The 26,202-nt window shown below is 46.6% G+C and overlaps 1 protein-coding gene across 1 annotated transcript in view; it reads right to left on the reverse strand.

Annotated features, from left to right (window-relative positions):
* Window positions 1-23,589: 23,589 nt before the first annotated feature.
* Window positions 23,590-26,202, reverse strand: part of LOC141176270 (cartilage oligomeric matrix protein-like) — a 1,029,762-nt gene continuing 1,027,149 nt past the window's right edge. Inside the window, exon 19 of the mRNA XM_073660229.1 lies at window positions 23,590-24,373. Within this exon, the coding sequence (XP_073516330.1) occupies window positions 24,321-24,373 (53 nt within the window). The 3' untranslated portion in view covers window positions 23,590-24,320. The remainder of the gene's footprint in view (window positions 24,374-26,202) is intronic.

Consider the following 26,202-nt stretch of genomic DNA (forward strand, 5'->3'; position numbering starts at 1 on the left):
AAAAAAGTTGTCTTTACATCCAGATGTCTCAGTTCCATCTGTTTCATTGCTGCAACTGTAAGTAAAGTTCTTATTGTAGTGTGTTTGACAACTGGAGCAAATGTCTCATCATAGTCTTCCCCATATTTTTGAGAATACCCTTTAGCTACGAGTCTTGCTCGGTATCTTTCAGCTGTGGCATCTGTTTGGTATTTTACTTTAAAAATCCATTTACATCGTATGGTTTTTCTTCCTTCTGGCAAATCTGTTAGTGTCCATGTATTTGAATCATGCATGGATTTAATTTCTGTTTCTGCTGCTTCTATCCATTTATTAGCTTCTTCTTCAGGAAGTTTAGATATGTCTTCCCAAGAGGTAGGCTCATAGATTTTTCTTATTCTTGTCTTGTATGAGAGATGTTTTGGTGTTTTTCCTTTGTTCTCTCCCATTGAACGTCTTGGTTCTATGTCTGTTTGTAGTTGTGATTCTTCACTTTCAGTATTTTGTTCTTCATTAATTTCTACTTCTTTCTCATCAGATATTTCTTCAGTTATGTCACTATTGTTTCTCTCATTTTTTGTTTCAACTGAAATCATAATGTCTTCATTTAAATCTTCAATGAATGTCACACTGTTACTCACCGTAACTCTGTCTGTTTTGGGATCTAGGATTCTATATCCTTTGCAATTTTCACTATATCCAACGAATATTCCTTCCATGGATCTGTTTTGAAGTTTGGAACGTTTTTCAGTTGGAATGAACATAAAAACTTTACCCAAAAACTTTTAAATGATTGACACTTGGTTTCATACCTTGCCACAGTTCATATGGAGTTTTCGTCAGTTTTCTGGAAAAAAGTCGGTTCTGTAGATATGTAGCTGTCATTGCTGGGTCACCCCAATATTTCTCTGGTAGCTTGGAATCCGTCAGCATTAGTGTAGAGCGAACATGCTCGACACTGCTCAGTACTCGTCCGAGCATCACGCTACTCGGGATGTTCGGCGAGCACCGAGCATTTCCGGGTTACTCGGGTGGGAGCTCGGGTCTCCGCCATGCATGTTTGGCGCTCTTTACAGAGCCAATGAACATGCAGGGATTGCCAGCCAGTCACTGTAATGCCGCAGCCATGTTGGTTGTGGGTATTACAGTGATTGGCTGGCCGCATAGCGTCACCTCGAGTATTTAAAACCGGGCGCTGCCATCTTGGACACAGTCGCTCCAGATCAGACAGTGTAGGGACAGCGCTGCTGATTTAGGGAGAGATATAAACTGCAAAATAGTTAGTGTAGGGTCTGTAAAGGCTGCCACATCAAACAAACAGTCCTTCTCAGGACTAATATCCATCCCAGATATCAGGCAGGCAGGCTGTATAGGAGACGCAGTGGTTATACCAGCAAACGCTGCATTACAGTCCTGTGTGCTGCTCCTGTTGCTGAAATTGCTGGACTTAGCTCCAGGTCTCAGGGGACAGGAAAAATCCTTTTTTTTTCATCTAAATCCTCTTTTTTTTTCCTCCTTCACAATGTACAAATACACGTCTTATTAACCTTTTGGTGCCCCCCTGCCCCCAAAAAAAGCGTGTCTCTGATTTTTCAGACACAAATATATCTGTTGAAAATAGTCAGGTGTAGGCTAGAGAAACAGAAGTGTTGTTTTGCACATCCACGGTTCAAACCTCTGTATTATCCACTTTTGGGCCATTTGTATCTAAAAAAAAAACACTTTGAGTGTGTCGCTCACTGTTCAGCCAAAATTATATCTATTTAAAAAAGTCTGGTATACCCCAGTAAACAATAACTGTGGCTTTGCCATCCCACGGTAAAAAATCTCTATTATTCAGGTTTTGGTATATTTTCCGTAAAGAAAAACAGTAGTGTCTCCTGACTGTTGTGACACAAAAATATATCTGTTGAAAATAGTCTGGTGTAGGCCCGACAAATCCCAGTGTGGTTTTGCAGTTCCACGGGTCAAATCTCTGTACTATCCAGTTTTGGCCCTTTGGTATCTATAAAAACACAGTTTGAGTGTGTCGCTCACTGTTCAGCCGCAATTAGATCTATTTAAAAAAGTCTGGTATACCCCAGTAAACAATAACTGTGGTTTTGCCATCCCACGGTAAAAAATCTCTATTATTCAGGTTTTGGTATATTTTCCGTAAAGAAAAACAGTAGTGTCTCCTGACTGTTGTGACACAAAAATATATCTGTTGAAAATAGTCTGGTGTAGGCCCGACAAATCCCAGTGTGGTTTTGCAGTTGCACGGGTCAAATCTCTGTACTATCCAGTTTTGGGCCTTTGGTATCTAAAAAAACACAGTTTGAGTGTGTCGCTCACTGTTCAGCCGCAATTATATCTATTTAAAAAAGTCTGGTATACCCCAGTAAACAATAACTGTGGTTTTGCCATCCCACGGTAAAAAATCTCTATTATTCAGGTTTTGGTATTTTTTCCGTAAAGAAAAACAGTAATAGTTTCTCCCTGATTGTTCAGATTGTTTAAAAGAGTCTGGTGTAGGCCAGAGAAATAGAACTGTGGTTTTCCTCTTCCACGGTTCTAATCTACTTTTTATTACCCTTTTTCCATTGATACTGCAAGTGTAAGCTATTTTACTTCCTTTACAATGGGCAAGGCGCGTGGCAAGGGACGTGGAAGTGGACGTTCTGGTGATGGTTCGTGCAGAGGACGGGGCCGTGGCCAAGGTGAAAATGTGCCACAACCAACAGCCACATCTTCTCGCTCCCACTTCTTGACCGAATTACTAGGGAAGCACAGAACAACACCAGTATTGAGAACTGATCAGTGTGAACAGGTTATTAATTGGATAGCAGATAATACTTCCAGTTACCTGGGCACCACCACCTCCGGTCTGTCTTCCACACGGTCAACTCTTAGTAGCCGTGAGTCTCGACCGCATACTCCTCCTCACCCTGATGCTCCTTCCTCCCACCATGCCGAGTGTCGTCAGACAGCAATTGATCCCACACTTGGACACTCTGAAGAGCTGTTCACTGATCCATTTCCAGATTTGTGCCCCTCGCCTGATACGCTTGAAGTGGTGGAAGAGGAGATCCCATGTAGCGATGCCCAAATATTTGAACAGCCACAGCCACAGGAAGTCGACGCTGGCAATTTGTCACAAGAGGTGGACGATGACGAGACACAATTGCCAGGAAGTGAGGAGGAGCATCGTGGTGCGCAAGTGGAAGAGGAGGAGGTGGTGGATGATCTAGTAACTGACCCAACGTGGCAGGAGGACATGCAGAGTGAGGCCAGCAGCACACAGGGGGAGGGAGGCAGAGTACTCCAACAGGCAGGAAGAAGCAGTGTGGTGGCCGCAGACAGAAGGCGGGCAACCGTTCCCCGTAACACCAACATGAGGGACGTTGCCAGTACAAGCGGTAGGTCTTCCAGAGTCTGGAATTTTTTTAAAGACTCTGCTGATAACCCCAAAAAGGCCATATGTTCCACCTGCCATGCCAGCATCAGCAGCGGTGACAAAACTACCAGCCTGACCACCACCAGCATGATCAGGCACATGGCAGCAAAGCACCCGACTTTGTGGGGCAAAACCCAGGGTCCATGACCAGTGTCAGCGGGTGTCACCACTGCTTCTTCCACTGTTGTGCGTGCAATAGAACCCCCTGTTGTGTGTGCAAGGCAATCCCCTGTCCATACTGCATGTAAAGATGCCCCCTCCTCTCAGTCTTCACTTGTTATGGCAGTTTCTCAAGAAACAGCATCAACGTCCACGTCCACGTCCCACCGCAGCGTTCAATTGTCCATATCCCAGACCTTTGAACGAAAGCGGAAATTCGCAGCTAACGCCCCACAGGCCACAGTCCTAAATTCGCACATTTCACGACTGCTTGCATTGGAAATGCTGCCTTTTAGGCTGGTGGAGACGGAATCCTTCCGCAATCTTATGGCGGTGGCCGTCCCTCGGTACTCGGTCCCCAGCAGACACTATTTTGCCCAGTGTGCCATCCCCGCACTACACAAGCACGTGTCCCAAAGCATCTGCCGTGCCCTCAACAACGCAGTTACTGGGAGAGTCCACCTGACAACGGACACGTGGACCAGTGCTTGTGGCCAGGGACGGTACATCTCTCTGACGGCACACTGGGTAAACATAGTGGAAGCCGGGACCCAGTCGGACCTTGGGACGGAACACGTCCTCCCCACACCGGGGATTGCGGGCCCTATGTCAGTCATAGTTGCCCCCACAGTGTATAGCTCTTGCGCATCATCCTCCTCCTCCTCCTCCACCTCATGTTCAGCCTTCATCTCAGATATCACCACATCAGTTACAAGCTGGAAGCACTGCAGTACTGCCTCCACCAAGCGGCAACAGGCTGTGCTGAAACTCATAAGCTTAGGTGATAAACCTCACACTGCTTGTGAGTTGTGGACAGCTGTGAAAGAGCAGGCAGATCTGTGGCTGAGACCGCTGAACCTCCATCCCGGCATGGTCGTGTGTGACAATGGCCGTAACCTGGTGGCGGCTCTGAGGCGAGGTGAGATCACACACGTACCATTCCTGGCTCATGTGCTTAACCTCGTGTTTCAGCGGTTTCTTAAATCGTTCCCTGAGTTGCCAGATCTGCTTGTGAAAGTACGCCGCCTGTCAGCTCATTTTCGCAAGTCGGCTACAGCTTCCGCCGCCCTTGCTGTGTTGCAGCAGCGTTTGCAGCTTCTGGCACACCGACTGGTGTGTGATGTCCCCACACATTGGAACTCTACCCTCCGCATGTTGCAAAGGATTTGTGAGCAGAAGAGAGCAGTTGTGGAGTACCAGATGCAACAAGGCCATCGATATTCAGGTCAGACTCCACACATAAGACCTCAGGAGTGGACCTGGATGTCTGACATATGTACCATCCTGACAAACTTTGAGGAGGCCACCAAGATGGTGAGTGGCGATGACGCCATCATTAGTGTCAGCATCCCACTTGTCTGTCTTTTGCAATGCTCTCTGCAGAGAATTAAAGAGGAGGCATTGCAGCCAGAGTATGATGAGATGGATCAAGAAGCCGTAGTGGGCGATTACACACAGCCCAGCCTCATCTCATCCCAATGTGCATTGGGGGACAATGAGGGAGAGGAGGAGGAGGAGGAGGAGGAAGAACAGGAGCTGCTATCATGCGCTGTAGACGGTAGCACCTGTGCAAGTGTCATACCGTCGGTTCAGCGTGGGTGGCCTGAGGACAGGGGGAGGAGGAGGAGGAGAAGGAGGAGGAGGAGAGCATGGTCAGTCGTCATCTTGGTGAGGACACGGAAATCTTGCCCGTTACCAGTCAGGCACGCATGGCTGACTTTATGTTACGCAGCCTTAACCGTGACCCTTCCGTTGTCAAAATGTTGGGTGACAGTCATTACTGGTTGGTGACACTTTTAGACCCCCGCTACAAGGAGAAATTTCACTCTCTTATTCCTGAGGTGGAGAGGTTTACAAAAATGGGGCAGTACCAGGAGGCCCTTGCTGCAGAACTCTTAAAAAAATTCCCATCTGAACATGCTAGCGGCAGAGGTCACAGTTCATTGCCCAACCAAGGCGTACAGGTGAGAGAGATGCAACTCCAATCCAGCAGAGGCAGGGTAACACTGTCAACGTTCTGGGACAGATTTCTGACACCCGCCCAGCTTACAGGCCCTGAGGCGCAGGGTACTCTCACAAGGAGTGGAAAGTTTCAAAAGATGGTGAGGGAGTACCTTGCCGACCATACCAGCATCCTCCGTGATTCCTTTGTGCCTTTTAATTATTGGGTATCCAAGCTGGACACTTGGAATGAACTCGCTCTGTATGCCTTGGAGGTCCTGGCCTGCCCTGCCGCTAGCGTGTTATCGGAGCGTGTTTTTAGTGCCGCTGGGGGAATTATAACTGATAAGCGCACTCGCCTGTCAACTGACAATGCTGACAAGCTGACCCTTATCAAAATGAACAAGGGCTGGATTGGGCCAGACTTCTCATCACCAAATGACAGCAGAGTAACATAAAGTCAAATCCACTGTGTTACTTCGCGAGGAGTATTCACATGCACCGCTTTACACCCACACTTGGGTATACGCTTCCTCATTTCGGCTGTTTTATGTTCTTCTCCTTATCCTCAACCTCCACCACCACTATACCACCAGGATGCCAGCATTGCAAGTTCCTCCGTCCTTATTTTTGTCAGCTTTTGCTTGGAAGGCATAAGCAAATCCTATGGGAGACCCACTCCCCAATAATGGGACTTATGTTTCTAATATGCTTTGTACTGCATGGTTCTTGTAAGGGGCATTGCAAGTTGCTCCGTTCTAATTTTTGGAAGCTTTTGCTTGGAAGACATAAGCAAATACTATGAGAGACCCACTCCCCAATAATGGGACTTATGTTTGTAATATGCTGTACTGCATGGCTCTTGTAAGGGGCATTAAAAGTTGCTCCGTCTTAATTTTTGAAAGCTTTTGCTTGGAAGGCATAAGCAAATCCTATGGGAGACCCACTCCCCAATAATGGGACTTATGTTTGTAATATGCTGTACTGCATGGCTCTTGTAAGGGGCATTGCAAGTTGCTCCATCCTAATTTTTGGAAGCTTTTGCTTGGAAGGCATAAGCAAATCCTATGGGAGACCCACTCCCCAATAGTGGGACTTATGTTTGTAATATGCTGTACTGCATGGTTCTTGTAAGGGGCATTGCAAGTTGCTCCATCCTAATTTTTGGAAGCTTTTGCTTGGAAGGCATAAGCAAATACTATGGGAGACCCACTCCCCAATAATGGTACTTATGTTTGTAATATGCTATACTGCATGGCTCTTGTAAGGGGCATTGCAGTTCCTCATAATTTTTGGAAAGCCTTCCATTCACTGCTTAGGCCAACAGTGCACAGGAGACCCAGTTGCTATAAATGGAAAAAAAGGTTTAGTTAAGGCCCTCTGACCTCCATGTCATTTCCAAGGGGTATTGGAGTGCCTCGAAATTTTTGGTAGGCATTGCACTCACTGTATGCCCTATAACTGTGTAGCCGAATCGCTCCTTTTGTTACAGAAACATATCCTACAAGACATATCTGGTTGACTGGCCTGATATTGATGTGAATGGTCCCTGTTCCTCCTGCTCTTTCTCCTTTGCCACTACCTCATCCATCATTTATCACCTGAAGCTTTGTTTTAACGGGATTTATAGAACTTGGATAGTAGCAGGAAAACATCCAGCAATCCTCGGAGGAGGTAGGATATGCGCCAAAAAGCTGACCACCTCAGGCCTAGCCGCTACTACATACATGCGCTTGCATTCCAACAAAACAAAGCAGATGCTAACTTCTATCATCCTCATCATGCTCCTCACCTTGGCACTCTCAACTCCCCTGATGGAGAAGCCAGGGCCCACCGGAGGAGTCTGGTTGTCTGGTGGGCTCGGCCAATGCTCCCCTAAAGCAGGCCAGGCTAAGAAAAGTGTGGGAAAGGTTACCGGGACAAATAGGGGTGGCTGGGGACCGAGTATGGACACCCGGCTGCCCCCTGGAGGCTGGGGAGCAAGCGGGGACATCCGACCACCGGGCAGCTGGGGACTGAATATGGATACCAGGCCGCCGACGCAGCCATGGCGTGATGGCCAGATTCCGCCTCCACATGCCGAAAAGGCCCAATTTAAAGTGCAAGCAAGCAAGCAGTATGGTATTGCAGCCTGGGGGTGGGTGGGTGGCAGGCTGCATACTTGCGCTTGCATTGCAAGGCATGGGAGAGGTATAATTGAACACTGCCCTGAGACAAGGACTTGAACGGGTATAGTTGCAAGTCTGCAACGACAGGTGCAGGGTGGCAGGCATCTTCGCATGTACCATGAACAGGGGTTTGGCATGCACACACTACAGCGGAATAGGCTCTCCTTCCCACTAAATGCACTGGGGAGGGCACAGGTAATGTTTTGGTATACGCGCTTAATCTTATGTATAAGGCACACCAGGACAAATAGGGGCGGCTGGGGACTGAGTATGGATACCTCACTGCCAAAGCAGCCATGAGGTAGTGGCCAGCTTCGGCCTCCTCCAAACTAAAAGTCCCCATTTCAAGTGCAAGCTAGCAGTATGGCAATGCAGTCTGGGGGTGGGTGGGTGGCAGGCTGCACACTTACACTTGCATTAAAAGAAAACAAAGCAGATGCTAACTTCTGTCATCATCATCATGCTCCTCACCTTGGCACTCTCAACTCCCCTGATAGAGAAGCCAGGGCCCACCGGAGGAGTCTGGTTCTCTGGTGGGCTCGTCCAATGCTGCCCTAAAGCAGGCCGGGCTAAGAAAAGTGTGTGGGGGGATGTTCCAAGGAGAAATAGGGGCGGCTGAGGACCGTTTATGGACACCCGGCTGCCCCCAGGCGGCTGGGAACCATGTGTGGACACCCGGCCCCGGGGCGGCTGGGGACCGAGCATGGACACCCGGCCGCCGGGCGGCTGGGGACTGAGTATAGATTCCAGGCCACCAACGCAGCCATGACGTGGTGGCCAGATTCCGCCTCCACATGCCTAAAAGGCCCAATTTCAAGTGCAAGCAAGCAAGCAGTATAGTACTGCAGCCTGGGGGTGGGTGGGTGGGTGGCAGGCTGCATACTTGCGCTTGTATTGCAAGGAATGGGGGAGGTACAATTGAACACTGCCCTGGGACTAGAACTTGCACGGGGATAGTTGCAAGTCTGCATCTTCTGATGCGGCAAGGATCACTTATGATGGGCACACTTTTAGACAGTGACCTGGGTGTCAGAGATGCTTCCAGGGGTCTTCCCCATGCTGTTCCCATGTCTTTTCAGCACTTTATGCATGTGTCACACAGCACATGGCCAGATAAGGTTGTAAAATGTTAAAATGACATTTCCCGGTGAATGCATTTGTCACAGTTGAAAGCAATACATAAGTGCAAAAACGCATATAAAATGCTACTTGTGAACATAGCCCAAGGTGTGGAGGAGTATTTTTGTTATTTATTTTACCTTATACACAAGTCTTTACCCTGGAAAAGAAATTCCTTAACATATTTCACAGGAAAAAAGTTTCAGTTTCGTTTTTGAACGTTTTATTGTGAGCCCGTAAAAGTGGCTTAATACCTCTGACCATGTTGTTGACAGCAGTGACCTGGGGGTCAGAAATGCTTCCTGGGGCGATCCCCATGCTGTCCCCATGTAATTTGAGCACTGTCACTATCGTTTTGGGCACTTGTTAGACTTTAAAAGACTGCCGGGGGTGCACCGCAAAAATGCTCGGGTCTCCCATAGACTAACGAGTGTCACGGCGAGCTCGACCCGAGATTCGAGCACCCGAGCATTTTAGTGCTCGATCAACACTAGTCAGCATACATCTTATCATTTCTGTTAGAGTTCTGTTTTTCCTTTCTGCTACTCCATTTTGTTCAGGTGTGTATGGAACAGTTTTCTGGTGTTCTATTCCATTTTGTCTTAAGTATTCTTCTATTCTGTGACCTGTAAATTCACCTCCATTATCACTTCTGATGACAATTGGCTTCCTTTGAAATTTGTTACTTGATCTTGTTACATAGTCTACAAGTTTATCAAAAACATCACTTTTGTTCTTAATTAAGTATGTGACTGTGTATCTTGAGTAGTCATCTATAAAAGTCAACATGTATCTATTGCCTCCTGATGTAGTCACTTTCATGGGTCCACATACGTCAGTATGCACCAAATCAAGTGGTCTTTCGCCTTTCATCTCACTTTCTTTTGGAATAGATATCCTTGTGGCTTTGGATTTTATACAACATTCACATCTTACGGTAATTGAGCAATCTGATATCTTTAAATCTTTTGTCAATTCTTTTCTCTGTAGTTCCCTTATACTGTCAGGGTGTCTATGTCCTAGACGTCTATGCCACATGTGAATACAGTTTTTGTGATCATGTGTACATACCTTCATCTGTTCCTTTGGTGTGTCAAAATAATATAATTGTTCATCTGCCTTGACTTTGGTTATCACCTTGTTTCCTGCAATAATTGCACATTCATTGTCTTTGAATTTTACTGTAAGTCCTTTTGCTGTTAAACGTTTCACAGATAATAATCCGCCTTCCAATTTTGGAACATACAACACATCCTGTACAAGTATCTTTGAATCTTGTCCGAACTTGTTTGAACAATTTAGCATACCTTGTCCGATACCTTCTGCGGTTATTTTGCTTCCATCTGCAAGATAAATGGCTTTTTTCTTATCTAAATCAAGATCAGTAAAGAAATTCTTGTCACTTGTCATATGACTCGTTGCTCCTGAATCAATAAACCAACCAAGTGATGATTTCTTGTCTGTTACTTTAAATGTGCCATTCCAATTATTCTCACATGAATCGGAAATTGTGTTTTTTTCTTTCTGTGTATGCTTTTTATGCTGTAATTTTTGTTGTTCTGCTTTCCATATTGTACAGTCTTTCTTTAAATGACCTTTTTTCTTACATCTGAAGCATTCTCTTGTCTCTTTATTATAGGGCTTTTTAAATTCTGTAGCTTTAAGAGCGCTTTCACTGTCCTTTTCAGTAGAAGAATCACTTCTTTGTTCTTTTCTTCTCTGATATTCATTTATTAGTCTTGTTTTCACAAAATCTAATGTAATGTCAGTTTCTGGTCTCGTCTCAAGGGCATTTATCAAGGCTGTATACGAATCTGGTAAACTGCACAATAATATAGCTGCTACATGACTTTCTTTAATGTCTTCACCAATAGATCTTAGCTGTGATATCACTTCCATCATTGAGAATATGTGCTTCTGCATGTCATCATTTGCACTCAATCTCATACTGTAAAGCTTTCTTAATAAAAATAACTTGTGATTCAAGCTAGGTCTTTCATACAGTTTTCTTAATTCTTCCCACATTCCTTTCTCTGTTTCTTCATTCCTTATATGTATTAATTGAGCATCATCCACTAATAAGCTAATGGTGGCTCTCGCTTGTCTATTCTTCTTATCCCATGTCTGATTATCTTGATCTGGTCTTTCTGTAACAATTACTTCCCATAAATCATCCTTAGATAGCAACATCTCTACTTTGAATTTCCATAACTGATAATTTTCACTATTCAGTTTCGCTACTGTGAATTTCAGTTCTGTGTTACTCATCATCTTTATATAGTCTTACATGTTTAGAGAGTTGTACTGAAGATATTCTCCTGTTTTTTCTTCTTGCTGATAGTTCCTGTATGTCCTGCCTATGTTGAATTCTCTGTAATTATATCCAGCTCCTAGAATCATGAATTCCTCTGTCACTCTGTATCTGTATTTATTTCCTTCTGTTTACAGAGCTTATCTGTGTGCTCCGTTATCTGGGGTTATAAACCAGGATCCTCTTGTAGTGCGGGCCTGTAGTGTCTGGGATTTAGTGTCTGGGCCCATAACCTGTCGCAGAGTGCATCTTCTTACAGTCACTACTGTACTTACGAGAGCTTCAATCAGCAAGATATCTTGAGTAAACAGTATTTACTTCATACTGGATAAACATGAGATACAATTCAGTGTCACACAGTCCGTGTGCTGCTGACATAACACATTCAGGAAAGGAAGAAGAAAACACAGGAAGTAAAAACAACCAACAATTGAGAGCTTTCCTCCCACATTACAGCAAGCATATAACTTTACACACTATCGCCATCTGCTGTCTGGTTAGTATAAAGTCCTCCTTTCACTTATAATAAGTTCTAATCTGTTGCATATGCCAACATGTTGATCGATTGTAGTTAGAAGGTTTGGATGCAGACAAGGGGGCGGCTTCCTCTTGTGGAGTGAAGGTGATCACCTATATTTAGTGACAAAGGGAGTGGGAAAAAAGATTAATAGGAAATGGTAGTATTTTATAACGAGTACTGCTGCAGAGCAGTGGTGGAATATACCTGTACAGGTCGAGTCACTTATTTGTTGCTGACTGATGCTGTTTAGGAGGAGACCCGCATTTAGTGGTTGCAAGGTGCTAAACACTGGTGGGTGTATTCGTGGACCCAGGAGTAGTTAAAGCAAATGGGTTCCTTGCTGGAGTGGAGCGGGGTAGAATTCCTGCAGCACTAGTAGCGGGTGGCTTGTCTTGGTTTTATAGAAGTAGGGGCAGTCCCCTGACCACTGTTGTTTTAAATCCTTGCGTGGGTCAGAGAAAGAAATCACAGCTTAATCACAGCGTGCATAGAACAGTCCAGGGAGCTGCACGTATTGTAGCAAGTTGGCACAATGACTCACGGTTTAGTCGCACTCTTCTTCTTAGTTATGGACATCCAATGTCAGTGGACCTGTGTGGCTGCCGGTCCGTGTGGCAGAAGAAGCTTCCTCCGATGTATGAATGAGCGCTGGTGGCGTGGTGCAGAGAGGGGAGGGACAGGGTCCCGGCCGGAGACCTGCCGCTCTCACCAATCTCTGTGTGTCGGCACTCGGCGGTGCAGTAGAGGACCTGCGCGCTTGTGTACACTGGCTGCTTGAGCACCTGCGTGGCTTCACGTCACGTGGGTGAGTACCGGTACGGTGGCCTAGGGGGATCAGAAAGGCTGACACACAGAGATTGGTGAGAGCGGTGGGTCTCCGGCCGGGACCCTGCCCCTCCCCTCTCTGCACCACGCCACCAGCGCTCATTCATACAGCAATCGACCAACACAGGTACAAAAACCCATTTTTCTCCCCCCTCCCCTAGGCAACTAAGACCTCATGTGACTGAAGGAAAATCGACTCTCATTCCCTTGCAGTTTAACTGGAACGTGGATAACCCACACCTGACCGGACCCCTTCCCCAAAACCCTCCTACACCTCAGATCAGGTAACTAGATATCTCAATAATATAAGAAGGTAACCTCTAAAACTTGCCACTAAACAATTCCCTTCCTTTTCTCTATATAAGGGGGACCTTCCGACCTGGTCATCAAAAGACCCTCCAGGAAGCTCATAACTGCCTTTCAACCAGGAAAAACTTATAGGGCTCCCATCCTGACTATCTTCCCTCCTCCCATTGCTTTTAGCCCACTAGCCACCTTTTAAAACAATGATTTTTAACTTCTTGTAACCTACGTATTTAATAAAATTTGACAATTTTAACATCTTCATTGTTATTTCTTGCCACATACCCTATACACTAGCGCAAGTTGTTTTATATATAAATTCTGCCTACACTTCTTGCATACAGGAATCGTCTCTGCAGAAAATAACACTGCTTATAGAGCACATTTCCCAAATTTTTCTCCAACTTCTACACTACACCAGATGAAAAAAAAAGTGACATAGTGCTGCCCTGCACAGTAAAAGGTCCCCCCACTGAAAACAGTATCCTCAAAAATAAAATACATCACAGCAGTAATAATACCTTTTAATTAGCCCCTACAGTAATAATGTCCCACATTCTGCCCCCAATGTCTCCATCCTGCCACCATTGTCTCCATCCTGCCACCATTTATCTCCATTTGTCTACATTCTGCCCCCATGTCTTCATCCTGCCACCATGTTTCCATTTGTCTTCATCCTGCACCCATGTCTCTATTTGTCTCCATTCTGCCTCCAATGTCTCCATTCTACCCCGAACGTCTCCATTCTGCCCCAATATCTCCATTCTACCCCCCTGTCTCCATTCTGCCCCAATGTCTCCATCCTGCCCATGTCTCAATTTGTCTCCATTCTGCCCCCAATGTCTCCATACTGCCCCCATGTTTCCATACTGCCCCTATATTTCCATTCTGCCCCAATGTCTCTCTATTCTGCCCCAATGTCTCTCTATTCTGCCCCCATGTCTTTCCATTCTGCCCCCAATGTCTTTCCATCCTGTCCCCATGTTTCCATTTTGCCCCATGTTTTCATCCTGCCCCCATGTTTCCATTCTTCCCCTCATGTCTCTCCACCCTGCCCCCCATGTCTCTCCATCCTGCCCCCATGTCTCTCCATTCTGCCCCCCAATGTCTCCATTCTGCCCCCATGTCTCCATTCTGCCCCCATGTCTCTCCATTCTGTCCCATGTCTCTATTCTGCCCTGTCTCCCATTCTGCCCCCAATGTCTCCATTCTGCCCCCAATGTCTCCATTCTGCCCCCCAATGTCTCCATTCTGCCCCCCCCAATGTCTCCATACTGCCCCCATGTTTCCATACTGCCCCTATATTTCCATTCTGCCCCAATGTCTCTCTATTCTGCCCCCAATGTCTCTCTATTCTGCCCCCATGTCTTTTCATTCTGCCCCCAATGTCTTTCCATCCTGTCCCCATGTTTCCATTCTGCCCCCATGTTTTCATCCTGCCCCCAAGTTTCCATTCTGCCCCTCATGTCTCTCCATCCTGCCCCCCATGTCTCTCCATCCTGCCCCCCATGTCTCTCCATTCTGCCCCCAATGTCTCCATTCTGCCCCATGTCTCCATTCTGCCCCATGTCTCTATTCTGCCCCCATGTCTCCATTCTGCCCCCTATGTCTCCATTCTGCCCCCATGTCTCCATCCTGCCCCCCATGTCTCTCCATTCCACCCCCGATGTCTCCATTCTGTCTCCCAATGTCTCCATTCAGCCCCATGTCTCCATTCTGCCTCCATGTCTCCCATTCTGCCCCCAATGTCTCCATTCTGCCCCCCAATGTCTCCATTCTGCCCCCAATGTCTCCATTCTGCCCCCCTGTCTCTATTCTGCCCCCAATGTCTCCATCCTGCTCCATGTCTCAATTTGTCTCCATTCTGCCCCAATGTCTCCATACTGCCCCCATGTTTCCATACTGCCCCTATATTTCCATTCTGCCCCAATGTCTGTCTATTCTGCCCCCAATGTCTCTCTATTCTGCCCCCATGTCTTTCCATTCTGCCCCCAATGTCTTTCCATCCTGTCCCCATGTTTCCATTCTGCCCCCATGTCTCCCATTCTGCCCCCATGTTTCCATTCTGCCCCTCATGTCTCTCCATCCTGCCCCATGTCTCCATCCTTCCCCCATAGTACGACTTTACAAAAAAAAGTTGAAAAAAAAAAGTTGAAAAAAAAAAGTTTCTCCTTACCTTGCAGCAGCACCCAGCTCTCCCATCACCCAAAGAATGGTCGCAGGTGCATGACAGTGATGCACGAGGACCCACGTTCAGTAACTAAAATGGCAGAATCCTGCCACTGGGGCCCGGTGAGCAGAAGAACAGGGGCTCGACCATAAGCCAGTAAGGGCAGTAATGCCCTGATGGCGGCCCTGCTCAGCACCCCCACCAATCACCTGTTATATTTTATGGCAGCTGACAGAGGTAAACACGCTGAATGAAGATGTTTAGTGCTACAAAAAGGCTTGTAATCCAACCCCTGAAAGCAGTCAAAACACATTCAGTGAGTTTACCTTCAGCAGGTGCCATTATAAATAATATCTGGTCACCTGGGGACCCCCAAAAATCTCTCATATTGATGACTTATCCTGTTGGGGTTATCAATATTTCCTGACTGGCCAAACCCTTTAACTTGGGTTCTGTTTACATGGACTGTCAGGCAGGATAAGATGACCACCAATTGGTCATACTTTTAGCGATTGGAGGTTATTTATTAGCCTGTGTATACAGGGTGACTATTGTAAATGATGCGCTTTGAGTGATCTGTTCTAAATCACTTTGTGCACATAGGATGCCATAGTGTGAGTCATCAAAAGCCTGTTTACACAGAAACATTTTTGTTAAATGAGCGTTCTTAAAGGAGTTGCCATGGTTTATCACAACAGCCTGCAGATACTCTACGAGACTGCGGAGTGAATCCTCAATCGCATAGCGAGTTCTGTGAGGATTGTCCAGTGCCAGAAGCGAGACCGAGCGAACATGTGACTGTAGTATGCGATATGCATGCTCCCGTCCTGCCTTGCTCAATACAAGTGAATCTGGTGAGGCCGCTCACTTCTAGTCAGAATGTGGCCGGAAGTATGCATACTTGCGGTCACATGATTGCTCAGTCTTGCACCAGAGAATCCTCACAGCGTGCACTGTGCACAATGTCAGGATTCACGAGTCTGCTGTCAAGTAACTTTTGACTGTCTTGGTAAATCTGGACAACCCCATTTGAGAACGCTTGTTCGGGATTATATTTCTCTTCCCATGCAGCTTTATTCCATCACTGTCCCCACCCCATCACTAACAGACGCTGACTACAGCAGCAAAAAAAAATATCTGGGCCTAAAGTGATCTTTTTAGGGGCTTATATGGCTTTTTAGAGGGTTGGAAAATCATTCCCTATAGAAAACATATCTTCTTGGCCAAATAAGCTCCTGGTGCACAACTGGATGGAGGACTGGCCATTTTTAGTAGGGGGAAAATATAATTATCATCAGCCCCAAAAGTCAAACACTAGCCAGTTCTGGCCCAGAGCAGGGAAATAAATATTTAAAGGGGTTGTCTACTACTTTACATTCATGGCATATCCTTAGCATAGGTCATCAATATCTGATTGGTGGGGGTGCGACTCCCTGCACACCCGCCGATCAGCTGTTCCCAGTGTGGGCCAGTTATAGAGCTGCATGGTGCAGCTCTGTCTACTGTATAATAAATAAAAGGACACAACCAGGACATCAACATAGTTAAGGAAGGGCCTTCTACTCCATATACAAATTTAAGCCAAAAAATAATGAGTACATAATGGCCCAAATAAGAACACCAAGAATGTCCAGGCTAGTGCTCAAAATGTAATTCTGTTTATTAATCTGTTACATTGTGGACAGCTTATATATATCTTGGAGACAATAACGGGATAAATTAAGGACTGAGCAGAGAGGGAAGGTAGGGGAAAAGAATAACATGAAGGCAACAGAGGGAAAATAAAGTGCACCTGGTACAGTTAAAGGTCCTTGTGCAAAGTAGCAAAATTGGGTCCCAGTATTATGACGACAAGGGATATGACAAGGGTAGAAGAATCCGTCCCTATATCCCTCTCTAAAGTGCTAACAGGTCCCCAAATGTAAATTATTGCTCACCCATACTGTATCTAGGAGTCGTGCAGCCCTCCGTGTCAATGTGTCAAAGGGCTGCAGTTTGACACGTTGACACGGAGGGACGCACGACTCCTGGATACAGTATGGGTGATGTAAGGCGGCGGTGTTCACACCGTGCAGTAACTGAGGCAGTGACCCAAGCAAGTCCAACATAAACAGCTTCTATTTCAGCAACTCACAGGTAAACAGAAAGTCCTCCGGTTCGTAGCCGGGTTATCAGAAGTCCATACACAATGGTTGACGTGGGCAACGGCCGCGCCGGGCCGCTCAGGTGCAGAGGCATGGGTTCAGCTATATACTGTCCTGACGAGTTTTCCTGCTATGCTCCTAGCAGGTCCCAACACTGGACAACACTAATCCTTAATGCAGGGTTTTTAAAGGACCTGTGGCAAGAACCACTGGAAAACCCGGGTTGGAGGGAGGAGGCCACCCCACTGCCTTCCTGTAGCTTCCTCCAAGAAATGAAGGCCCTGCCGGGTTTTACTAATCTGCCTTAGCCAGATAGCCTGACCAGGTCAATGCTCACCTTTATTCCTGCATTGCAGCCGCAGGTGTGTCTGTGACTGCAATGCACTCCAATGGATTTAATAGGTCTCTGTACACATTCTGGGGGATATATAACGTCCCTCGTATACGATCCCAGTCACTGCCTCACATATCCCCCCCTCTGTTCAAACTTGTGGGGTTGAACATTTGTCACCATACAGGGTGCCCGGGACAGGGCATCCGCATTTGCCTGCGACTTCTACAGAGAGACTGAAATTTTTGCAGTGACAGGAACCGCCTGGTGACTCGCGCATTCCTCTCCTTGGCGTTGGACAAAGGTCCAACTTTGACACTTCATTTAATTTCCGGAAATCGTTACAGAAGGGTAACGATTCATCTAGTTTTGAGATCAGTACGATGGGCTAACCCATCCACTCTGGGCTTCGGGTACCCGGTACGGTCTCATTCGTACCCTTACCCCAGGTTCGGTGACAATGTCATGTTGGAGAACCGCTTCCTACCCGGTAGCTCTGAGAACACGTCAGTATTCTGCTGTTTAGTGAGAGCATCACTTATCCTGACCTCTACCCTGGATGCACCCCTGGCCGATCGCCTTTGTTAAAAGACCTGACCGTGGCTCTTTTATTATATGTGCACCTCCATGCTGACTGGGCATCTAACAGATGTTTTTTCACGATGGGCATGACCGCCGCGATCCGGTCCTGCATACTAGCCATGTGTTCAATTATACTCCTATGTGGTGTCGGCTCTTGTTCCCACGTCTCTTTGGCTACGTCCAACAGACCCCTAGGGTGTCTGCCGTACAATAACTCAAAGGGAGAGAACCCTGTAGAAGCCTGGGGTACCTCAAGAACGGCAAACATCAAATAGGGTAGCAACATGTCCCAATCCCTACCGTCCTTAGAAACCACCTTTTTTAACATGGACTTGAGGGTTTTATTGAACTGTTCTACTAGCCTATCGGTTTGAGGGTGGTACGCCAAGGTGCGCAATTGTTTTATTTTTAGCAGTTTGCACAGTTCTCTCGTCAGCTTGGACATAAAAGGGGTCCCTTGATCCATCTGGATCTCCTTAGGTACCCCAAGGCGACAGAACATGGCAAACAGCTCCCGTGCAATCAGTTTCGCCGAGGTGCGGCGTAGCGATATAGCCTCGGGGTATCGGGTGGCACAGTTGACGACCACAAGTATATGTTGGTGGACACGAGCGGATTTTACAATGGGCCCTACCAAGTCTCTTGCAATCTGTTTAAAAGGTACCTCTATCACTGGCGGAGGTACCAATGGACTACAGAAGCTTGCGGTGGGTGTGTTCAGCTGACACTCAGGGCAGGATTCGCAGTACTTTTGAACCTCTGAGTAAATTCCCGGCCAAAAGAACTGCTGCAAGATACGCTCTTGCATCTTTTTAACCCCTAGGTGTCCACCCAGCAGGTGTGTGTGTGCCATCCCCAGAACTGCCCGACGGTACGACTGAGGTACCACTAACTGTTCCACGACCTCGTCTCTGATTTTATCCACCCTATAGAGCACACTATAGAGCAACTCACCGTTGACCACCATGGGTGGAATCACAGTATCTACACCGGACTGTTGAGCTACACCATTTACCTCTAACACCCTTTTCTGCACCCCAGTCAGGGTGGGATGCTGTAGCTGAGCTGTCCCAAACGTGCCCCAGGACACCTCTATCTCGGGTCTCCTCAACCTCTCCTACCAGCACCTCTAGGGGAAACCTATCGGGGTCACACTCTGTCCCTAGGTTGGACACCCCTACGGCAGGTACCCCTGACTCATGTTATTCGGGTACAGCACCCATAATAAATTTTACCAGGGAAGAGTGATTTTTGTTTTCCCACAGAGTCCAGAACAGGGGCAAGTCTCTTCCCAACACAGTCCCATAGGGAAGAGTTTTTGCCACCCCCACCATGTTTTGTGTCCCCACATGGAGTGGACAACACTTCCTCTGCGGTTGGGTATTCTCGGAGGTCCCCATGGATACACTCAGCCCCAACTGTCCATCCTCTGGGGTTGTCTCCTGCCACCAGTGACTCATGTATCAAAGTCTCTCCAAGTCTAAGAGGGCCTACATTGGGTACCCATTAACCAGTACCTGGCACAGTTGGGGTTCACTGTCCGGGGGGTCAGCACTCGCAGAGCAGACGGTCTGGGTGTACAGTGAGACCTGTCGGTTATACCCACAGTCCATGGGCTCTGTAGTCAGGGGGCATTTAGCAACCACGTGTCCCGGCCCCTGACACCACCAGCACCTAATGGCGGAGGTACGGTTAGATCTTGTGACCTTTTGGGAGGGAACCGGTCTCCTGCCAATCCGGGGTTCCCCTTCAGCCCGGGTACGGTCCTGACTGTCCTCAGCAGAGGGACGCGACCCCTTTCCCGGTTCCTGGTCTGGCAGCATCCGGCGTGACAGCCTCGAGGGGGCAGAGTCCCGTGTAAAGTCCTGAGTGGCCGAGTACCGCTCGATCAGGCCGACCACCTGGTCGAGGGTGGCGGGGTCCCCTTGCCCCACTCAACGTTGGATAGCGGCCAGCTGAGTCCTCACCAGCCGGTCGACCACCACCCTCTCCACCACCTGGGCTGGAGTCAAAGAATCAGGCTGGAGCCACCTCTTGACCAGCTGCAAAAGGTCATAAGCCTGAGACTGGGCGGGTTGGGTCTCCACAAAGGCCCATGAAAACACGCGCTGAGCCCTCACATATATATTGACCCCCAGTCGGGCAAGGGTCTCAACTCTGGTCCTGGGCGTCCTCCCGACTAGGGTCGAAGTAGGCCTGCTGAGCATCGCCGACCAAAAACGGAACCACCACTTATGCCCACTGGCCGGCTGGCTGGTTTTCCCGCTCTGCTGTGCGTTCGTAGACGGTCAGGAAGGCTTCCACGTCGTCCTCCAGTCCCATCTTCCTCAACGCTGAGCGAACCTTGTCCCGGGCCTCTCGAAGTTCTGGAATTGGTGTTGTGGCCGTTTCCCGCAGGGCAGCAATCTGTTGCAGCAACAGTTCATTTGTTTGCTGTTGCTGCCGCTGCATGTGGACCAATTGCTTTAACATCTCCTCCATTTTGTCCCCAGGTTAGGGCTGAAAGGTGGCAGGCCGGATAGTGGTCATGCAGCTGCCGGTGAGGTATGCCTCAGTCACAATGCCCGCATTCTCCACCAAACTGTAAGGCGGCGGTGTTCACATTGTGCAGTAACTGAGGCAGTGACCCAAGCAAGTCCAACATAAACAGCTTCTATTTCAGCAACTCACGGGTAAACAGAAAGTCCTCGGGTTCACAGCCGGGTTAACAGAAGTCCACACACAACGGTTGACGTGGGCAACGGCCGCGCCGGGCCGCTCGGGTGCAGAGCCTACCCAGATGTGGATTCAGCTATACACAGTCCTGCCGAGTTTTCCTGCTATGCTCCTAGCAGGTCCCAACACTGAACAACACTAATCCTTAATGCAGGGTTTTTAAAGGACCTGTGGCAAGAGCCACTGGAAAACCCGGGTTGGAGGGAGGAGGCCGCCCCACTGCCTTCCTGTAGCTTCCTCCAAGAAATGAAGGCCCTGCCGGGTTTTACTAATCTGCCTTAGCCTGATAGCCTGACCAGGTCAATGCTCACCTTCATTCCTGCATTGCAGCTGCAGGTGTGTCTCTGACTGCAATGCACTCCAATGGATTTAATAGGTCTCTGTACATATTCTGGGGGATATATAACGTCCCTCGTATATGATCCCAGTCACTGCCTCACAGTGAGCAATAATTTACATTTGGGGACCTGTTAGCACTTAAGAGAGGGATATAGGGACGGATTCTTCTACCCTTGTCATATCCCTTGTCATCATAATACTGGGACCCAATTTTGCTACTTTGCACAAGGACCCTTAACTGTACCAGATGCACTTTATTATCCCTCTGTTGCCTTCATGTTATTCTTTTCCCCTACCTTGCCTCTTTGCTCAGACCTTTGTTTATCCCGTTATTGTCTCCAAGATTTATATAAGCTGTCCACAATGTAACCGATTAATAAACGAAATTGCATTTTGAGTACTAGCCTGGACATTCTTGGTGTTCTTGGGACATTATGTACTCATTATTTTCTGTCTACCGTATAGTGGCCATGGCCAGGTACTGCACATGTGCCCTCTATTCAAATCAATCTAGGACGCATGTGCAGTACCAGACTGTGGCCACTACACAGTGGACGGAGCTGTGCTGTGCAGTTACATAACTAAGCAGTTTCGGCTGGCACCGGGAACAGCTAATCAGCGGGGGTGCAGGGTATCACATTCCCACCAATCAGACATTGATGACCTATCCTAACGATAAGTCATCAATGTTAATCAATGTTAACCCCTTCATCCCCAGACCATTTTCTGTATTTTCCTCCCCTTCTTTCAAGAGTTATATCTTTTTTGTTTAAATTTCCATCAATATAGCGTTATTAAGGCTTGTTTTTTGCGGGGCGAGTTGTACTTGTGAATGGCATCATTGATTTTATCATATAGTGTACTGGAAAATGGGAAAAAATTTCAAGTGCGTCAAAAAATGTGCAATTCCACAACTGTTTTTTTTTTTTTTTTTTTTTATCTACAAGGCTCAAGATGTGGTAAAACTGACCTGGCAATATGATTCTCCAGGTCACTACTAGTACGCAGACACCAAACATGTATAGTTATTTTTCATTTAAGTGGTGAAAACAAATTCGGAAATTTGCATGAAATTTTTTTATTACTTTTGTGGACATTTTCCAAGACCCTTAGTGTTACCATTTTGGGCTAGATATGATGTTTTGTTCACCTCTTATTGCATTTTATTGCAATGTTGCAGTGACCAAAAAAAAAAATTATTCTGCCGTTTCAATTTTTTTTCTTGTTGCTGTTTACTGGTCGGATTAATTTATTTTTTATTTTGACAGATTGGATTTTTACGCCTGCAGAGACACCAAATATGTGTAGTTTTGAACTTTTAAAAAGTGTTTTTTTTCTTTATTTAATAGTCCCTTAGGAGACTTGAAGCTGCAATTGTCTGTGCTATACATAGTAGTGCTTCAGCACGGCTATATATAGCAGAGCTCACTGTCTCCTATGAATGCCGACCATCCTATGAATGCAGGCCATGAGCCGGCATTCACAGGGGGATCGTAAAGACAGGCACGGGGATCATCAGGAAACACCTGTCTGTCATGACATCCCTTAGGAGCCCTGCGATCACGTGACAGGCGCAACGATGGGAGCGTGGAATGACGCACGCCCTATCGCCATATGTTAAATCCCGCTGTCAGAGATTGACAGCGACATTTAACTGGTTAACAGCCGCAGGCAGAGCACTGCTCCACCCACACTGTTAAAGGCACATGATGGCTGATTACATCAGCTGTCATGTGCGGGGAAAGATGTGGGCTCAGCGTCGGAGCCTGCATCAAGGTCAGTGACACGACATATGATGTAAATGTGGCGCCCCTGTGGGTCCAGTCGCCACAGAGTTACTGCATCTCAGCCAGAGGTGTGGTACCCCACTCTCGGATAAGGAGGGGGCACTACCTGGGACCCACAAACCCACATCCAACACCACATCACTCCAGTAGGGAAGGGAATGCTCCTGAGAGAGAGCACAGTCCCTGTTCCTGTCTGAAGGGGGGAACTAGGTAGAGGAGGTGGGTGGAGGAAGTAGTTTAGGGGAGCACTGAAGGAAGGACTGAAGGTAGAGGGGACCATGTAGAGTGACAGTTAGTGAAGTGGGTCACATGACAGGTAGTATAAAAGGAAAGGTAGAAAGATCTAGAAAGTTAGTCAGCCAGAGCAGTTGGTGACAGGAGGCTGTTACAGGGAGTGAAGAGAGAAGATTGGAGCAGTGAGAGATGGAGATGCTGCTCCACCAGGTGCTCAAACACCGCGGTCAACTGGGCAAATGACCGAAAGAACAGACTAGCAGTCCAGGCCTGCTATGAGTGTTGCGTGGTACACTGAAGCTTCTGAGACAATCACACAAAATTGTGGAAAAAATGGTCTTCTAAATGGATAATTCACTCAAGAAGAGTGGCTGATATACATAACGAAAAAGATAAAAGAATATCTCACAAAAATCAAGTCTGGATAAGGTGGTTGTCTCAAATTGGTGTTTTTTTTTAAGAGAGAGGTTTTAATAAATGCATAAATTGTCAGCAAATATTTATAACAAAACACACAAAATCAAGATTTCCACTTGTAAGTATTTATTTTTAATAATTAGATAATACAATGTGTTAATAAAAAAAATAGGTAAAATGACAGTAAAACACATGCAGACAAGGCATTTCAGAAGTGTTTTTCAAGAAGGCATATTATAAACAACAGGAATTTTTACTTCCCTTTGTTTAAATGTTTAACACTGTAACCTTAAACACTTTAGAATTAATTAAATTAGTGCTAAGCTAATTTTATTGTGATGTATTGCATCATAAAGTTGATTTTTATACTATTGATCAAAAATCAACAGAGAAATCCATCTAAAAGATATTGCGAAAGCATGCTGGCGATCATGGGTGGAGGACCATATGTTAGTAAGTTGCATAGAGCTTTCATCTTCCCCTTTAAAATAGGCATTTTAATGACTGACATAACTATTTATCATGATTCTAACAATCAAAATGAGTATGCATTTAACACCAGCTATTTTTTTTTAACAAAGGCAATCGCTGGGCATAGAGGGTACTTAATAATAAGGCAATAATATTTAGGGCTAAAGCCACATGAGCTGGAAAGGTATAGAAGGTCAACAGTTACTTTTTACATATGACATATGTATTAGATGAACACAACGACAGAGGGAAGTCAAAATGTATGCTATATCTATTCTAGCCAAGTGAACATATGCAAATTTGGATTACAGAATCCGCACTGTGTATTTGTGGGGGAAGACCAGGCAGTACCCAACGTGGTTTCCAACTTTATGCTTTATTCTTCTGATCTTTAAATGTTTCATAGTCATTCGGGATAGTATCTGAAAAGGTAGAAAAGAGAAATTTAACTGATATTTGTTTATGCACAGCCCATACAGGTTCAGCCACCTCTTATCACTCATGGGGTTAAAGGGGTTTTTGCATGAACAAACTTAATTTTAATCAACATTTTAATCAATAGATCTGATCTTAGAATAATAATAATTTCCACAATTGGATGTGTTAAATAAAAATGTTCCTGTGCTGAGATAATCTTATAAATGTGATAATACTATGTACTGTGTAATGGCTGTGTCTGTGTTCGGAACATGGTCTGATCATACCACATCTCCTGGGCAGTGGAGGAAGCAAAAGAGTATACAGACATTACAATATGGGATCACAGATGATTCTTTGTTTTGAGGTAAAACGTTGCTTAAAAACAGGCAAGGAAATGTTTTACCTCACAAAAAGAATCAGCTGCAATTCCCTGCTGTAATGTCTGTATACTCTTTTCCTTCCTCCCCTGCCCAGGAGATGTGGTATGATCAGACCATGTGCCTGCACGGTCAGACACAGCCATTACACAGTGCACAGCAGGGGCACATTTATAACATTATCTCAGCACAGGAACATTTTTAATTTAACACATCCAATTGTGGAAATTATTATTATTCCAAGATCTATTCATTAAAATGTATTTTGTTCGTGGGAGGGTTTTCCCACGAACAAAGTGGGAATCTTTAAGCACTTCTGCATACAGCGGTTGGAGAATCCAAGTGGACCGGTCTTTCGGCAAATGCAAGCTGTATTGAAGTACATAGCGCAAACAGTGCTAGGTCAGATATGAGGCTTTCTAATCACTGCTGTTATCATGCTTGACTAAAATAAATAAAAGGCAATTATTGATTTATATCAGATAATTTTGTGTGCATGCTCTATGCTCTTTGACCTGTGTAGTGGTCACTATGCAGGAAGAGTTGGGAAGTAAATTGTGACTGTCACCTAATCTCAACAGATGATTCTGTGCTGTTTGCCTTTGACGCGCCCAGGGGATGGGGATGACTCGGTACCCGGGCCTTTGCCTGGCCTTAGGGATGTCGCGGTGTTGTCGGCTCCCGGGCCCGTACCCTGGTGTCACTCTTTTTAAAAGGGTGGATAATTGTTTGTTAATTTTATAAGAGTTCGTGACGCCACCTGTGGTCTCTGGTGAGGATCACCAGCGCTGCGGCAGTCCACTGAGGCCGGTGATAAGGCAGCTCAATGGTATAGCTCCCCACAGGTGGAGCTAGGCCTCAGGGCAGCGTACGGAAAGGGGAATGCAGGACAGGCGAGACCCAGCTGGGTCAGAGCAAGAACAGGGACGGGCACGGTAGTCACTTCAGTACCTTTTACTGATGGAAATTCAGGCACATCCCGGAGCACTGTAGGGTGAAGGGTGCATATCAGGATCCTCCCCAATGAGCAGGTGTAGGGCCTCCTGTTTCTTGCCTCTGCGTAGTAAGTTTCTGACCTGCCTGGAGCTAGGCCTAACTTTGTCTCTGTCCTGCGCTGGCTGACCTTGTGGTAGGGCCTTTTCTTGGAGTACATGCTCCTCAGCTTGCGGGGCCTATGTGTCTCCTGGCTCTGTTACGTATCAGCACTTTAGCGATCCTGGGACTTGTAGTTCTCCAGGGATTCCGGTTATGCCTTACTGGGTCATAGAGATCCCGGTAAGCTTCGGACCCGGTGTCCGGTTACTGCTTCGGGGTGAGCTGGTTAAGCTCCTCTGCCCCCTATGAACTAACTCTCCACTTGCCTTCGGCCTACTCGGGCCCTCACTCAGCTACACACACTGCAGCCGGGACACTGTTCTTCTTCGCCGCTCTCAGAGCGTCGGCACACTCCTAGC

Source organism: Phyllobates terribilis, unplaced genomic scaffold (genome assembly GCF_046119375.1).
Source record: "Phyllobates terribilis strain yellow unplaced genomic scaffold, ASM4611937v1 Scaffold_22__1_contigs__length_20350403, whole genome shotgun sequence".
Taxonomy (NCBI): domain Eukaryota; kingdom Metazoa; phylum Chordata; class Amphibia; order Anura; family Dendrobatidae; genus Phyllobates; species Phyllobates terribilis.